Here is a 15,656-nt window from a genome sequence, read left to right on the forward strand (position 1 = left end):
CTTTGAATATTGTTGTTCATTGTTGGATGATCAGAAAGAGATGTGGGGACTTAGCATTTATTAAACCTTGACCAAAAACAGTGGCGTACTTAATCTATATAAAAAGATAACATTTCTTCACTTAGTTGTATTCGTTTAGAGGGATTGATGTGGTAACATATGAATCTAAATAGTCTACAAAAAACAATGATTTTTGATCATTTGTTTCAGCGGTGTTACGGGTGGACTGATTCACCAGTGAAAAAAAGTCTGTATCTGGATCACTTTGATACTAAGCACCTGCTCTTTGAAAAACTGTGACAAATGTTAAGACAGAACTTTTCCTACGTTTATAAGTAATTTTAGCCTATCTAGAAAAAAACAAACTGATGAAGTGCAGAGGTCAAAGACAGAGTTAAGTCTTAACATACATGTACACATTAACATACATGCTGTGTATAAAGGAGTTCAGTAAATTATCATATGATCTATTCTGTATTATTGAGAGGTCAAATCTTTTGTATGTACCTGTAGTGGTCCATAGACCCTCAAGAAACAGTCAATATTAACAGTGGGTTGTTACCATAAAAAACCCTTTCTTGTATAGCTCATAAAACTAGAATTTGTCCTCAATACATTTTTGATGTTCTGAGAGGTTTTAAATCAAAGTGATTTCCTCAAATTTAAAGTGTAACCGAGAGTCGTACACTTCTGGACCTGTTTCTGGAGCTTCTTAACAGACACCAACAATGATAAATATAGGAAGTAGAAAATAAAATGTATTATGACTTGGCTCCTGCACATGTCACATGTAGTGTTTTGGGTAAACTTATTGTTTGATCAACATAAGAATCATAATTTCTTATCGTTCATTCTGAACACAGTTTTAAAGTTTCAAAAATGAAAACCTGTTTCACTAACTGACACCCTCGGGGACAAATCACTTTTTTCTGATTTCAGTTTAAAGCACAATGTTCCACTTTGCTTTGGTTTTTCTCAGTAAAAATGACAAATTATCATCATCCATAGCGTATCACCTCTGGGTAACCCCAGGGCTCAATTCTTGGACCCCTTTTCTTTTCACTCTTGATGCTTCCACTTTCATTTGTTGCAGCATTTAATAAATACATTAAATGATAATATGTACACCTGTTATTGTCTGAAGAATATAAATACCTTTTATTATACTGCTGTTGTAAAGTATCTGTTGTGTGACTTTAAACAAAACCTTTTTTACTCATTGACAGAAGAAGATTAAGAAGAAGAAGGGACCCCGACACCATCGTGTTTAACAGAGTGTGATGAAGAAACAGTGTTGAATATCTAAACTTTAAGGAATGCTATTTGTATCTAATGAATTTCCTCCTTCTCCCTACTAATACTACTTGACACCAGGACCACCAAAAAGTAATGTTGTGATTTTTGTGTCAGCACTTGCAAATTACACATAAGTTTATAAAAACAGATCACAAATTAAACAACTCATGAACATCTTTGTTTTCTTGTCATATATTATTAAAAGATTAATGTGGTGTCCTGGGCCCTGTAGCTCAAAAGTAATCTGACGGAAAAAAAAAAGTGATTGGGTTGTTCAAAGACCAACTATTAAAAAATAGAATATAGTACAAACACACACAAAAATGATTTACTAGTAGGCGTTATTATGTACATGTTGATGACCTCTTATGTCTAATATAACCTTAGGTGGGCAGCAAAGGTTAAATGAACATTCGGTGAGAGTGAATGACCTATGACTCAGTGTATGTGTTGTGGTGCCCCCTCATATATTTACTACAGCCAAGTAAATCAGAAAAAGAGCAAAGTGCTAAATTTTGATGAAGCAGGTAAACATGGAACTTGAGAGATATGCAACACAACAAAAAGTAGATAGAATATGATGGTGCGAAAGAATAAAGGAGGTCATTCTGTTGTCTTGTACTGACTATGTCTTGGACATTTTTATTTTCATTATTGGGGAAATACACAACACAGAAAGTCTTCACCGTTAACCGCTGCTACTCATCCATTCTGCGAATTTATGAGATGCATGTTAGATGTTTGTTGGCTTTGGCTCATTCTGACTACAAAACAAATACTCAGATTGTTTTCATTTCTAAAGTCCAATGTTCCTTAAATGGTCAGACACAATCAGAACAAGGTTACATTTTCGAAATTGTTCCTTTGGTTTGGCTGTAGTGGTTACAACATACTATGTGGGCAGCTCGGTAAACACAAGACAAAGGTAGATAACCTGACTGAGCTGAGATGAGGAGTAGCCTATATAAGAAACGGTGAGGTACTGAGTGATAACCATATTCCCATTATTTCTTCTTCAGAGAGCTGCACAGAGTGACTGACAGGATGACAAAAGCAGTGGTTCTGTTTTCGGTGCTGCTCCTGGGTTGTAGCTGGAGCCTCCAGGGGGTCCATACACAGGAGGATGATATCATGGAACAGGTGAGTTTCTGAACTAAAGGATCTTCTCTCCATCTTTATTTGCCTTTTTAGTCCTTTATATAACCAATGTTAGTGCCTTTCCAGGCTGTATCAAATTTCAAATTTGTATGAAAAGTAATAGGAATATAATGATCTTCCTTATATTTAATTCTACAGATACAATCAAGTTTCTATTCTTACTTTTGGGAATTTGATCTACCTCTTGTGCTGGAATAAAAACATTAAAGAATTTGTAATGTGGATAATGAAATAGGCAAAGTGTTAACATTTATAACAATTTCAAATGAATTTGACAAAACCATTTGAAATACAAGTTTTTAAGTGTCATTGTACGTCTGACTGAGTCTGTCTCTGGCCCTGACACAGAAGGTGAATGGTGCTGAAGCTCCTGCGGTTGATGCTCCTGCTGCTGATGATCCTGCTGTTGATCCTCCTGCTGTTGATGCTCCTGCTGTCGATGCTCCTGCTGCTGATGATCCTGCTGTTGATGCTCCTGCTGTTGAAGCTCCTGCTGTTGAAGCTCCTGCTGTTGAAGCTCCTGCTGTTGAAGCTCCTGCTGTTGATGATCATGCTGTTGATGCTCCTGCTGTTGAAGCTCCTGATGTTAATGCAACTGCTGTTGAAGCTCCTGCTGTTGATGATCATGCTGTTGATGCTCCTGCCGTTGAAGCTCCTGCTGTTAATGCAACTGACTTTAACAAAACGGGTAAGTGATAAATATACATCATGTGATTAACTTCATGCCATAGTAAGTTTATACTAAGTTGTGCAGTGATGTTAAACACTGAGGCATTATGTTGTCATCTGCTCTCTCTGTGGTATTTCTTCTCTTTCCTGTAGAGGTTTGAGCACAGACTTCAGGAGCAGCATGTAGCCTACAAGATATTTAGAGTTTTCTACATATCCACCTCAAAGACCTTGCATTGTTTACCATAAGACTTGAACCATTACACATTTAATGGTTATGTTCTCTGTCTCTCTCTCTCTCTCGTGCTGCAGAGGTTTGTGTGCTTGGTCCAGAAACAGGTCCATGCAAGGAATTTTTAGACCATTACTTCTACAACTCCACCTCAATGAACTGTGAAATCTTCACCTATGGAGGCTGTGACGGCAACCAGAACAACTTTGTGACTGAGAGTGACTGCCTGCATAGTTGTCACACTGAAGGTGAGGAGTGAAATCCCAACCACAACTTAATTGCTCCTCAGTTCACATAAACAAGTTTTCACTGTCCTAATCATTTTTATTATAACCCTTTGACAGAAGAGCCCACATTAAAACCAAAACTTGTGAGAATTGCTGAGATCCTGTTTGAAGACACATCAACAGGATAGCTTGTTTCAAGAAGGAGAACCTGAGTGAGATGAGGAGCGACACTGCTGATAATCTACACCTTTAAAGAAATACAATTAGAGGCATTACAAATGGAAAACAATAAATACATTATTGTTTTTTGTTGAAGCACTTAAAGAACATGATATGACAAAGATGATCAATAAAGCAACTCTTTACTTGACTTTGAATATTGTTGTTCATTGTTGGATGATCAGAAAGAGATGTGGGGACTTAGCATTTATTAAACCTTGACCAAAAACAGTGGCGTACTTAATCTATATAAAAAGATAACATTTCTTCACTTAGTTGTATTCGTTTAGAGGGATTGATGTGGTAACATATGAATCTAAATACAGTCTATAAAAAACAATGATTTCTGATCATTTGTTTCAGCGGTGTTATGGGTGGACTGATTCACCAGTGAACTTCAGTCAATGAATCAATCCATTTTTATCTACATAGCACCAAATCATAACAAATGTGATCTCAGGGACATTTAACAGAAGGAGCTTCCCAACAGAAGTCCACCTTGAACAAGCAACTGGCAACATTTGGCGACAGTGGCAAGAAAAACTTATTTTAACAAGCAGAATCATCAAGCAGAACAACACTCAATGGTTAACAGCCATCTGGCTGTATGGGCTAAGAGTGGAACAGGGGGAGATGCAGAAAGAGAGAGAAACAAACAACTACAACAACATGTGTCTCAGTTTGTAGAGGCGGGGTTTGATGTGTTCTTGGGCAAGACACTTAACCCCAAGTTGCTCCCGCTGCTTCGTCAGAACCGTATGGATGTGTATTAATGGGATTATGTACTTCTGATGGAGACTTTACATAGCAACCTCTGCCATCAGTGAATGAATGGGTGAGAATGGGTAGGTGTGACCTGCGGTGTAAAAGCTCTTTGAGTAGTCAGACTGTCTATTGTTTGAATTTGAAAAGTGCCATGAAGCTGCTACATCAGCAGAAGTCCATTAAATATATTTAAACATTTAAGAGCAACCCTAATCACATGAAAAGAAAACAGAGAAACAGAGAAATGTGGTGTTTTATTGATGATCGGTGGTCATACAAGTGCCTTGACAAAGGACTTTTATTATGACATGAACAATTCACCAGATTGCATGAAAAAAAAGAAGAATTTTGAGGCTGAAAATGTCTACAAGGAGGCCTCCATAGCGTCTCCACTTATTGTGCAACCCTAATGTCTAAACCAAATCTCCATCTTGATTTATGAAGTGATGTGACCACATCTCAATCAGTTTGCCTGCAGGAGCTCTGCTTCTGCAAAGGAGGAAAGAAGAAAACATTAATGCCTCGATATGTGTGGGTTGGAATTTTTATTATTTTTATTTTTTAGATGTACAGATAAATACAATTGTCAAGGGAGTTGTTAAGAAAATTATTTGAAAGGTGCCTGATGCACTGGCTTTGCAATTGGCTGGGTAATGAATGCATGTTTGTGTCATTTGTTTACAGCTCCTCTATAATCTCACCATCAGCAGTATTCACCACCCCGCAGTACTCCTCGCACTCGGCCTTACTGTAGAACTTGTTGGCGTTGGCCTGACAGAAGCCCTGCTTGTAAGGAACACACAGACCCACAGAGGAGTCAAAGGCCCAGATTGGTGGCTGGCCTGTGCAGGGTTGGGCCGCCATGGGCAGACGGCACACAGCTGGGGAGAACACAGAGGACAACAGAGGACTTTGCATGTTAACTTGAGACTTTTCCTTATCTTTTCACAGCAAAGCCACAGCTTCATCTGTCTGTTAGAAAACCCCAAAACAAAGCACACCAGTAATAATTCTCTTCACAGATCCTCATTTAATACAGCAGCTAGGGTACCAGTATGTACGAGTGAAGTCGCTGAGGGGTCACATCCCTTTAGTTGCAGCAACTTTTACTGGCTCAACAATTAAGTTGCTAAAGCTAGTGATGGGCAGATGAAGCCTGCAAACACAGTGACATCTGCTGGCTTGTTAGAGCAGCCCTCTTAAAATTCTATGAAGCTCTACTTCCCTTATAGTCACAGTTTTTATTAATAATTGTGTGAAATAAAAATCCAAGATTCCTCTCTGTATCCTTTTGTGTGGATATACTTGTGAAAAATGTTCACTTTAGTGTGATTTGTTGCAACTGAAAAAATATTCTTGTGTTGATATTATTTCATACTTTTGAAGTAAAGCATTACAGTATACAATTGTGTAGTTGTATGAGAACATTTTTGGGGCTCATGACTTTGGCATGATGATAGATAATTGTTTGACAGTTCTTAGTCCAATGTGATGCAGTACAATCTATGTTAATGACTTTTATTAAATAAGCTGAATCATTATAGTACATTCTTGCTATCAGGTGGAGATGTAATTAATGAGTCTTTCTTAAGTTCATCGCCTTCTACCCCTTTCTTATCTAAAAAATACAACGACCACACAGTTCATTTGTAAAAAAAATTCAAACAGTCAGGCTGAATGAAGAGCTTTTCAAAGCATCGGTGACATTCATAACTTTAGCCAACTGTTCATATGACGTTTCATCTTCGATACAAGCTCCGACACATTGTATAAATACAATACAAGCTCTGGAGCTTCCGCCCAACTCCAATACATCTGACAGATTTGAGCAACATGCAGAATATGATGATGCAGCAGACACATTTAAGTCATCTGATAAGTATGTGTGGTATTTTTTGGAATGTCACTCCTTACCCTCAGTGCGGCATCTCTGCAGGCAGTCTCTCTCAGTCACAAAGTTGTTCTGGTTACCCAGACAGCCTCCATACTTGAAGAGTTCACAGATCATCAAGGTGGAGTTGTAGTAGTAACGTTGGTGCAGCCCGAAACATGGCCCTGTTTCTGGTTTTGCATTACAGGCCTCTATGGGAGGAGACAGGGAAGAGATATAGAATCAGAGAGATTAGATACACAGTGGTTGCCACATTAGAATCAGGATCTTATATCCTTCATTAAAAATGTGAATCTGTTATACAAGTGCACCAGAGTATAACCTATTACCAGAGAGTGATCACTTACCGGTTGAGTTGAAGAGAGGTGAATCATCACCAGAACTCTCCATCTCGTCAGTTTCCAGAGTAAGCTCCTTGTTTCTCTTTCTCCGCTGCATCACATCCAAAGACAGACTCAGTTAGAGATGCAAAGCAACATGATCATCAAACAGTACAAATATATATTCTTCTGAAATACACAATTCTTGATCTAAATTCACCTTAGGACAATAACACAATTTAAACTACTACTTTTCGTAACTTTTGTATCCTTATTTTGTTTTAATTATTATGTTCATACATGTCCTAATATTTCTTCAAGCTCATTTAAAATTGTTTCTGTGCCATTAAGAAGTTCAGTGGCAGTTCTAGACCAAACTGGGGCCAGTTGTTTTGTCAGAGGGGAACATTAACCCCAGGTGAAAAATAGACAAAGGTGATCACTTTAAAAAATATATATATATTATGCCAAATAATAGTGCGCATCATTAAAGACCATGATTAATATTTGTTTCAGTAACAGTATTTCATACTAGATTGTGAGTCCGTTTTTTTAGTCTAATACTGTGTATGTGTTATTAGGGGGGCTCTTCCTTTTGGAGGGGTGGCCACAGGGGGGACCAAGCTCAGTGTTCCAGGGACACTGGCCCCTGTTGGCCCCTGCCCATGAAGAAGTTCATATTATGACATCACGAGGTGCTCATTTTTATTTCCTTCAATTTTGACAGTCTGCTAAATAGCATTATCATTATTTTACATTATATCAGGAGTTCCTATATAAATGTACAGCTAGCTGCTACTGCTGCTAAATATTAGTCCTACTGCATAAAAGGATTTATATTTTCTTTTAGAAACAACACATTACATACAGAATACAACACTGCACCTGCTGTAAGGGGCACAAAGGTGATTTCTTAAAGCATACTAAAAAAATGTTTTTTCTGTTCTTGTTTTGTTCACATGTATCAATGTATTACATTTGCTAAAGTGTTTTTGAATACAAATATGAAGACACAGGATCAGAAAATTTAGGTGTAAGTGATAGATGTATTGTGAGTACCTGAGTCTGAGGCTGAGCTGGCGGCTCCTCCACCTCTCCGGGAACACAGTCACCTGCAAAGACATTAGATAAAACAATATGTTATAGACACCCTGTCCCTTTATAACTACATGATTTAAGATTTTCTTTGTCCAGTGTTTTTATTGGCTTTTTGTTTTCTGTTTCTATGGTATATTTTTGGACAACAAAGATCGGAGCTGTTCATCTTTCTCCACCTTAATCTATCATTCAAAATACCTCAGAATGTATGCCTGATAGTGGGCTAAAGCAGCTATGTCTTATGTTTGGTATATTGTCCAAATATTTGATCATTTTGTAGGCTAGTTTTAAGGTTTACTTGAGGCATCTCCGAGTGCAGTGATACTCAACCCGAGGCTCTCGGGCCACATGCGGCTCATTTTGGGACTAGTTGTGGCTCTTTTAGGTCCTACTTGGAGAAAGAAATCCAAAGTAATGATTTAAAAAAGGGAAATATTGTCAGCAGAAATTACTATTTGAAAGTCATGTCACTGTGTTTCCCACACATATTTTCTTTCACATGTTGGATATTATTGGAATTGTGAAGGAGTAGACTAAAAGATGGCATTAAGCATGAATATAATGTTCAATCGTGTCACATTTAAAGAAGACTTACACACAGTCAGAAAAAGATGTACAGACGTCGTGCTGAGGACTGAAAGACCCTCCATGTGTGTGTGAACTAGCGGTGTCACATATCTTAATCCCTGATGTGACTGGTGCTGTTCAGCCATTGAATAAAAATCTTACAAATGTTAAACAAGCAAATGTGATAACACATAGGCTACTAAGTAATTTGAACTGCAGTAAATAATGTGTGCATTTGTATATTATATGTTTAATTGTATTTCAAACCTGTATTGTTATGTGTTTTTATAACAATAAATGCTGTATATTCAACTACACTGAAGTGTGGAGGCCCAATCAGGAACGAGAGTTAAAAATGAGAAAAAGCTTTATACTCTCATGTGCAACCCATTTGTTGATGTATTAGAACTTTATTCAAATGCATCATCCCTCCCAAATAAAATAAACTCTGCTTCAGACTGCGACTGTGTTGTACCTTTGTCCTGCCTAATGGTGATAGTGTCATCACTCATCCCCTGCTGTCTGACCAGTGCTTTGAAGTCTTCCAGCAAAGTGGCTCTCACAGACATGGTTCGACCTGAAGAGGAAAATGACTCTGATTTAAACAATTCTTTATTATCAATTCATGTCATATACCAATTTTCTATCTGCTATAATCCAATAGAAATAAAGACATCTAATACTTGACATGTAAAATAGGCCTAATGGATACAAAAAAATAAAGAGGTCACAAAGTGTTTCTATTTAGTGTCCACTTACTGTAAAGTTTAAGTGAGGTGCTCTTATCCCCTGATGTTTTCTGTTTGCTCATGATCACTATGGCATACTCGTTGTAGTTGGTGTGAACCACGTAGGCATCCACGTCTGAAGCCCACTCTGTTGAAAGGACAGGAAGAAGGTCAAAAACGTCTAGGGTTACATGAACTGAACAGATGAAGAGAGCTGTATGAGCTGTATGTAGAGAGCGAGCCAGAGAGACGGACTTGTGATGTGGTAGAAGAATCGTCCTGGTGTGGAGGTCAGCTCGTAGTCCCCAGTCATCTCCTTGCAGGTTCCATGTCTGCATAAACACACACACAAAATTACTCAGTAATGGAACAAAGCATGTGTGATGTGATGCCTGTGCATATTTAAATATATAATTTATAATTAGAAATATAATTGAACAGTAATCAGCAGTCTGCATGGTCTATGTCTGGAGAAGTTGAACAGAGAAGTAAGCTATGTCCCGTTGAGTAGGTATTAGACTTTATATACAGTATGTACCTTAAACAACTATTCCTTTGTACCTTAAACCATCCCACTTCAAAAACTATTCCTTTAAGGCAGCAGGCATCTGAATACATCTGACAGACACCTAGTTGTTCAATATACATCTATTGATGCACTTAAACACATCATCAGTGATGGAACCTGGGGTCATTGGGTCTTTCGGGTCTTTCAACATCATACACCCTTACCCAGGCGACCCAGCCGGGATTGATCAAGTCCCGGCTTGTGTCTAAGTAGCATGTACCCACGGATCTCCTCTCTTGATCCACAGCCATCTAGAGGCTCCCAGGCCTGATTCTTCTTCAGGAGGAACTCTGTCAACCGACGGGATAGGATGGAGAAGACTACACGGTCATTGTTATTGTGTTGTTACAGGACCCTTAAGGTGCCTACAAGTAGAGATAAAAATATAGGAATTCTCTGCAACTAGTTAGGGCCTCGTTCAAAATGTAAAAAAAAAAAAAAAAAAGTATTTTAAGTTTTTTATACAATACATGTTTGTATAATACATTATTTTAAATTGCTGGGTAGCCTAAGCTATACATTTGAACCATTCTGTGTATTTTGTGGGTTGTTGTATTAACCCAATCACAGTCAAGATTAGCTAATTTGCCTGCACCATGAATATATAATATGATAATAAATGTGTACTGTTTTTTTTTTTATGCCATAAATATGTTTAAATCGGTTTATTTATTTTACGTTTTAACAAGTTTTTTTCACAATGATGAGAAAGTGTCTCCAACGTGACAGGATAAGCAAAGGTTCTTGTCAGGGATGAACATTTTATATAACTGGATTTGTACACACTTATTTGTTTTGGCCTAAAATGGCATTACACTATATGGAGCTTTCATTTGTAAATAATGGCTCAGTTGGTAGAGTCATTGCCTTTCAAACAAAAGGTTAAGGGTTCAATCCCCAGCTGAACAGCATGTCTGATGTGTCCTTGGGCAAGATACCTAACCCTGCATTTCGCCGACTTCTTCAATGGCAGAGTACTCATTCTCTGATGGGTAGCTTTGGATTAAAGTGTCTGCTAATTGAATTGTAACAACATTAAAATGATGTATTTCACAACATTTTTCGTAATGTGTGTAGTTGTTTGTCAATGTGCGTTGCTTCCTCTTCTTACAAACCTGAGTACAGTTCGAGTTGTCTTGATTTTGCCTTCAGTGGTGCCTGCCTCCAGTACCAGTTTACCAATGGCTGCATCTCCTCGATGATGTCGCATATGGGGACATGAGCTTGCTGAAGCAACATCATGCCATGTTCCTAAAAACTGTTAGAAAAACACAACATGATATATTTACATTCAACATAAACATATCTGTAACCAAAGTAGCATTGGTTGGTTTAGTTTTGACGTAATGTTCATCCTAGTGTTTTAGCACTATAGTTTTTTTTAAACCCTCGTGTTTTTTAACAAAAATCTCATCCTGCTTTCTTTAAACAGTTAAATGTACCACTCATCGAGAAACAAACCCTGTATTTTACATGTTCTACACCTATACTCCAAGGCAGCAGTTTTACACATTAGAAAAAACAATATGGAAATAATTCATTTTCAGGCTGATGGTCTGTTGCTTTTGTAGCTCAAAAATATGCATTAATATTAGTTACAGTATGTTTCATAACCAGCTAAAAACTCCTCACAGAAGCTTTAAATATTGGACATCAAACCCTCTAAAGAGCTTTGGGCTTGTATGGCTTTATCAGATAGCGAGCAGGAAACAACATGTTGGAAAGCCACAGGTTGGACTTGAATCGGGATAACTTAGGACAACAGCCTATGTACATGGGACGCACAAAGAAACTGTTCAGCCTGGCATCCCACAAGATATCACTTTATGCAGATGGTGTTATACTCATGTAGGCTATGTGTACTCTGCAATTCATCTTACAATTTTCTGGGGCGGTGATAGCCTAGTGGTTACATTGCATGTCCCATGTACGGGGGCTATAGTCCTCATCGCAGCAGCCATGGGTTCGAATCTGACCTTGGCCCCTTTGCCGCCTGTCCTCCCAACATTTCCTGTCTCTCTTCAGCTATCCTATCCAATTAAGGCAAAAAGGCCCCAAAAATAACTTTAAAAAAAAACATGATTTTTTTTTCTGATGCATATTGTACACAAGATGTATATTTCCAGTTTGTGCTGCCTTTTGGATGATTATTTTATCCACAAATCACAAGGTAAAAATGGGTGGAAAAAGAAAAAACTTTAGAAGTACGGGAGTACATTTACAACAAACGAGAAACAGAATTATAGTACATAAAGAGGGAAAATAACATGCAAGACTTCATAAATAAGTCACTCACCTGGGTCAGATCAAAGTTCTCCTGAGTGGTGAAGAGAGGTTCGGGGAGTACAGGGAGTCCTTGAAGGGTCCATGTCCACCCCAAGACCAGGAGGGAAACCAAAGTCACCGCTTGCTGCATCCTGTCAGCCTGTCTGTCCTATCGTCTGTGAGAGAATTCAAGTCGGAGACACTGAAAACAAAAAACGCTTCACCTTCTTTGCTAATTTTTCTTACTCCCCTAGTGGACGGGACATTGACCTATGTTTTGTGTGCAGTAGCCCCCGCACTCACTCACACAGCCAAGCAAAAAACAAACAAGTTAAAGAGCAAAGTTCTTCTTCTCTCTCTCCATTTGAGCTCTGACTAGCCTCGGCAGCTGACCAATTAAACATTGGACTTTTTGCAACATCATCAAATCAATAAGACAAACAAGTAAACACTGCATGATCTTGTGTGTATGTTATTTCCAGTTTGCATTATTTTTTTTGCCAGAGGAGACTTTATTTGAGAAGTTATACTCAGGTCTAGTCAAGACTTCATATGTTTTTGTTTTTTTGTGTAGGACCCTAGGTGAGGACAGTAGCAGTGTTTGGAGAAGTGGCTCTTTAAGGGTAGTATTAGGCTAGTGCAAACCTAGCTCTACCAAAAATGGACCAAAAGATTTTGAACAATGTCACTTAAATTCTGCTGCTTGACTGGGAAATTAATACAAATTAAACATCAGCCATAGAAAAGGTCCAGATTTTGCAGTCATTACTGGTCCACAGACGTCTGGTGACTATTAGTATTTTTGATTAAACTATGCATTATCCCTTAAATCGCACATACAGTACTGTCAACACATTGTCCACTTGTAAGTAGTCTGTGAGTCATCTATGATTCAGTAGTTTCTGTTGTAACTAGTTTTATTAGTTACAAATAATAGTTATGTGACCAACATAAGATTAACACTATTTTGTGAAAGGACAGTTGTCCTGCAAAAGCGTTGGGCAACCTACCCTGGAAGTGTAATGTATTTCTTTTCTTAGTACTCTAATGAAAATCTATAATCAAACTATACTTAAAGGCAGGGTGGGTCATTTTCAAAAAAACAAGCATGATTTTGATAGCATTCCTTCAGTGTTCTGTCTACACCAACCCTCTCCCCTCTGTGCTCCCTGAAAAGCCACGCCCCTCACTTACAGACCTCAACTCATCGCTTGCATTGTGTAGAAACTACGTCTCTCTCAAAAAACGGGACTATTTTACTACTCACAGGACTATTTTACGACAAACTCACAGTATAAACTCCGCCATTTGAGTGTGGGCTAGTGCATGCAATGGGTAGAGAACGAGCTGAGAGACAAGGACGCATGATTGGTTCATCAGATTGGTACCTCGTGGCAGACATTGGTCAAAGTTTTTACAGGCTTACAACTGATACAGATGACGTATTTTCTTTGCTCCTTTTTTCAGAGCACATAAATTATTAATTTCTGTCAGGACCTAAAGACAATTTCAACCAAAATCTTAAAAAGTGTTTCTGGAGAAAATGAGCAACCCTGCCTTTAAGCTTTGACTTTCAATCAAGAGTTTAATTACAATAATCTTTTCATGAGGCAACAGGATTACCTCTTGAACCCCAAACTCTCTGTTGCTGTGTTAAGTAAACTCATCATAACACTCTCTGGCTCATCCTCCATCATTGGTTTAGCATATTGGCAAGTTGCCCACTTGACTTGCCCCCATCTGTCACTCATATAGTCCTACAATTGATTCAATTTGACCATGAACCAAAAAACTAATGTTTTCAGGCGATGCATTGATGCAGTCTTACTTTGCTAATACCTGCACTGTAATTAGCCTATGCTGTTACATTTTCTGTTTTTAGGAAGTGTTACACTTATTGTGCTACTCATTTCTGTGGAAGGATAATGATATTACAGTTAAGTTACTGCCCCAGACTGTCCTAGAATCACAGACTCTCCTTTAGTGAGCTAATCCATTAACACAATTACACAGACACTGAGCCCAGAACACCAGACAGCTCCTCTTATCACTAATCTCTTGTTGTTGGCCTTGTGTTATGTAGAGAGCAAATCTTTTGGTTGAACAAACTGATCCGAATCACGCTTCAGAAATGATCAGTTCTTCACAGTTCAGTGTAACTCTCAGTTGCAAAGTAATACACAGGGACTCAGTCATTGTGTCACAGGTGGAACAGCGATGTGGCTGGCTGAACCTGAGACTGACTCAGTTTTGTTTATTGTAAGGGAGTCGTTCATGTTCAGAGATTCGTTCACTTAACGCACAACAGTGAACGTGAGCCCTGACAGAGAAATCCTCTCACTATTGAGAAAAACCTTTTGTAAAACTTAATGCCAAAAAACTACGTTTACTCTCTACATTTAAAAAACAATGTTGCTGTTTAAGACAACAAAACAACGTATAGCCTTTATTTTCAATTTATTTAAAGACAAAATCTCCTTCCCGATTTAAAGTGTAGAAATATTTACATACTTCAATGTTTGGTTTAGAAACAAGTTTTCAACGACATTAACTCAAAGAAACCTCAAACATAATCTAGGAAAACATAAAACAAATGCACAATCGTTATTTCTAAGAGACAGTTTTGCAGATAAATCATGTTTAATGAAGACAGACAGTTTTTTTTTTTTTTTTTTACATTAGCCCGATGTTACTATCATGTAAAAAGCAAAACAACATTTTCTTTTAGTTAATAGTTTTGAAAATTAGGCCTATCTTTAGAAATCTTAAGTGCCCACTATCTCACCTGCTTCTTAATGTCCGTCTCTTCTCGGTTCTCACTGGAAATGAACTGATCGTTAAGCTGTGTGTAAATTCACGCTAAATGAGACTAAGCAGGTGAAACTCCGGTCACGGACTGAACGACTCCCTGAACAAATCTTTTGAACGAATCTATTTATTTGACTACGAATCCCAATTATTCAACTCTAAGGCCCTACTTGAAAAAAACAACAACCTTACCGTTGTAGCCACAAGTCACTGATGTTTATTCATTAAAAAGCATCTTCAATTCTGCATTTCAAGTAGAACCTACCCACATCATTTGAGGTTAAGATAATAATTGTAAAAAGATAACAAAGACATTTCCTTAAAACTATATAAAATTAGGCGAAATATGAGGGAAGCTAAATTGATTTTTCATTAAAGCGATACAGCACTAATTGGTAAATGCTGTAGGTCACTGTGAATTGTGTTTCACTCTACTTTTTTTTATTTCTATCTTTCTTTCATATTCAGTTTATTTTATGCTGACAAATAAAAGGTTCTGTATGGACAACCACCTCCGGCTGGACAAAGATACATCTCGAGGTGAATCGCTAAACCAAGAAAACATTCAGATTAATAACACAAAGTGCTTTTGGAATGAGATAAATAAGCTGGGGCCCAAACATCATGAGAAAATATGGAAATATGGCAAGGACAGGAATTATCCTCAGACAGGTAAAAGGTGCTTTTGAGTGGGAAAAGGGATTCTCTAGTCTTTTCTCAGGAAATTATGCAAGTTTTGATGAAAATGATATTAGATGTGATGTGATGTGCACATGAGAGATTTAAAGAATCAGCACTATAGTAATGAATTATATAGGGAACTGAATGAAGATGGTAATGAAGAA

General features: G+C 37.8%; 2 protein-coding genes across 4 annotated transcripts; one reads left to right on the forward strand and one right to left on the reverse strand.

The window, feature by feature from the left end:
• Positions 1–2,276: 2,276 nt before the first annotated feature.
• On the forward strand, positions 2,277–3,952 carry LOC136176998 (uncharacterized). Of its 2 annotated transcripts, none has more exons than XM_065965714.1 (4): positions 2,277–2,436; positions 2,803–3,142; positions 3,436–3,603; positions 3,700–3,952. In XM_065965714.1, the coding sequence occupies exons 1-4, from the start codon at positions 2,341–2,343 to the stop codon at positions 3,768–3,770; spliced, it is 675 nt and encodes a 224-aa protein (XP_065821786.1). In that variant the 5' UTR covers positions 2,277–2,340; the 3' UTR covers positions 3,771–3,952. The 2 variants fall into 2 exon arrangements, with proteins under 2 accessions (XP_065821786.1, XP_065821787.1); XM_065965715.1 differs by having other exon boundaries at positions 3,703–3,952.
• An 849-nt stretch (positions 3,953–4,801) lies between these two features.
• LOC109987082 (protein AMBP) lies at positions 4,802–14,891 on the reverse strand. 2 transcript variants are annotated; one of them, XM_029278083.2, is made up of 11 exons: positions 14,789–14,891; positions 12,035–12,179; positions 10,854–10,996; positions 9,426–9,502; positions 9,202–9,318; positions 8,918–9,019; positions 7,837–7,889; positions 6,805–6,889; positions 6,481–6,648; positions 5,268–5,447; positions 4,802–5,055 (listed from the first exon to the last, which is right to left on the reverse strand). In XM_029278083.2, exons 2-11 carry the CDS (start codon positions 12,152–12,154, stop codon positions 5,030–5,032), a joined length of 1,071 nt encoding a protein of 356 aa, XP_029133916.2. In that variant the 5' UTR covers positions 12,155–12,179; positions 14,789–14,891; the 3' UTR covers positions 4,802–5,029. The 2 variants fall into 2 exon arrangements, with proteins under 2 accessions (XP_029133916.2, XP_020493699.2); XM_020638043.3 differs by lacking the exon at positions 14,789–14,891 and having other exon boundaries at positions 12,035–12,274.
• Positions 14,892–15,656: the final 765 nt, after the last annotated feature.

This window comes from Labrus bergylta, chromosome 17 (assembly GCF_963930695.1).
Source record: "Labrus bergylta chromosome 17, fLabBer1.1, whole genome shotgun sequence".
Classification (NCBI taxonomy): domain Eukaryota; kingdom Metazoa; phylum Chordata; class Actinopteri; order Labriformes; family Labridae; genus Labrus; species Labrus bergylta.

What these genes read in the sequence shown, in the direction of transcription:
- LOC109987082 (XM_029278083.2), bottom strand. Translation starts at nt 12,154, where the DNA reads ATGCAGCAAGCGGTGACTTTGGTTTCCCTCCTGGTCTTGGGGTGGACA. An exon ending in AGAACTTTGATCTGACCCAG is followed by an intron (nt 10,997 to 12,034) that starts GTGAGTGACTTA and finishes TTTTTCTAACAG; the next exon opens with TTTTTAGGAACATGGCATGA. An exon ending in CAGCTCAGCCTCAGACTCAG is followed by an intron (nt 6,890 to 7,836) that starts GTACTCACAATA and finishes GATGTGATGCAG; the next exon opens with CGGAGAAAGAGAAACAAGGA.
- LOC136176998 (XM_065965714.1), top strand. Translation starts at nt 2,341, where the DNA reads ATGACAAAAGCAGTGGTTCTGTTTTCGGTGCTGCTCCTGGGTTGTAGC. An exon ending in AGGATGATATCATGGAACAG is followed by an intron (nt 2,437 to 2,802) that starts GTGAGTTTCTGA and finishes GCCCTGACACAG; the next exon opens with AAGGTGAATGGTGCTGAAGC. An exon ending in AACTGACTTTAACAAAACGG is followed by an intron (nt 3,143 to 3,435) that starts GTAAGTGATAAA and finishes CTCGTGCTGCAG; the next exon opens with AGGTTTGTGTGCTTGGTCCA.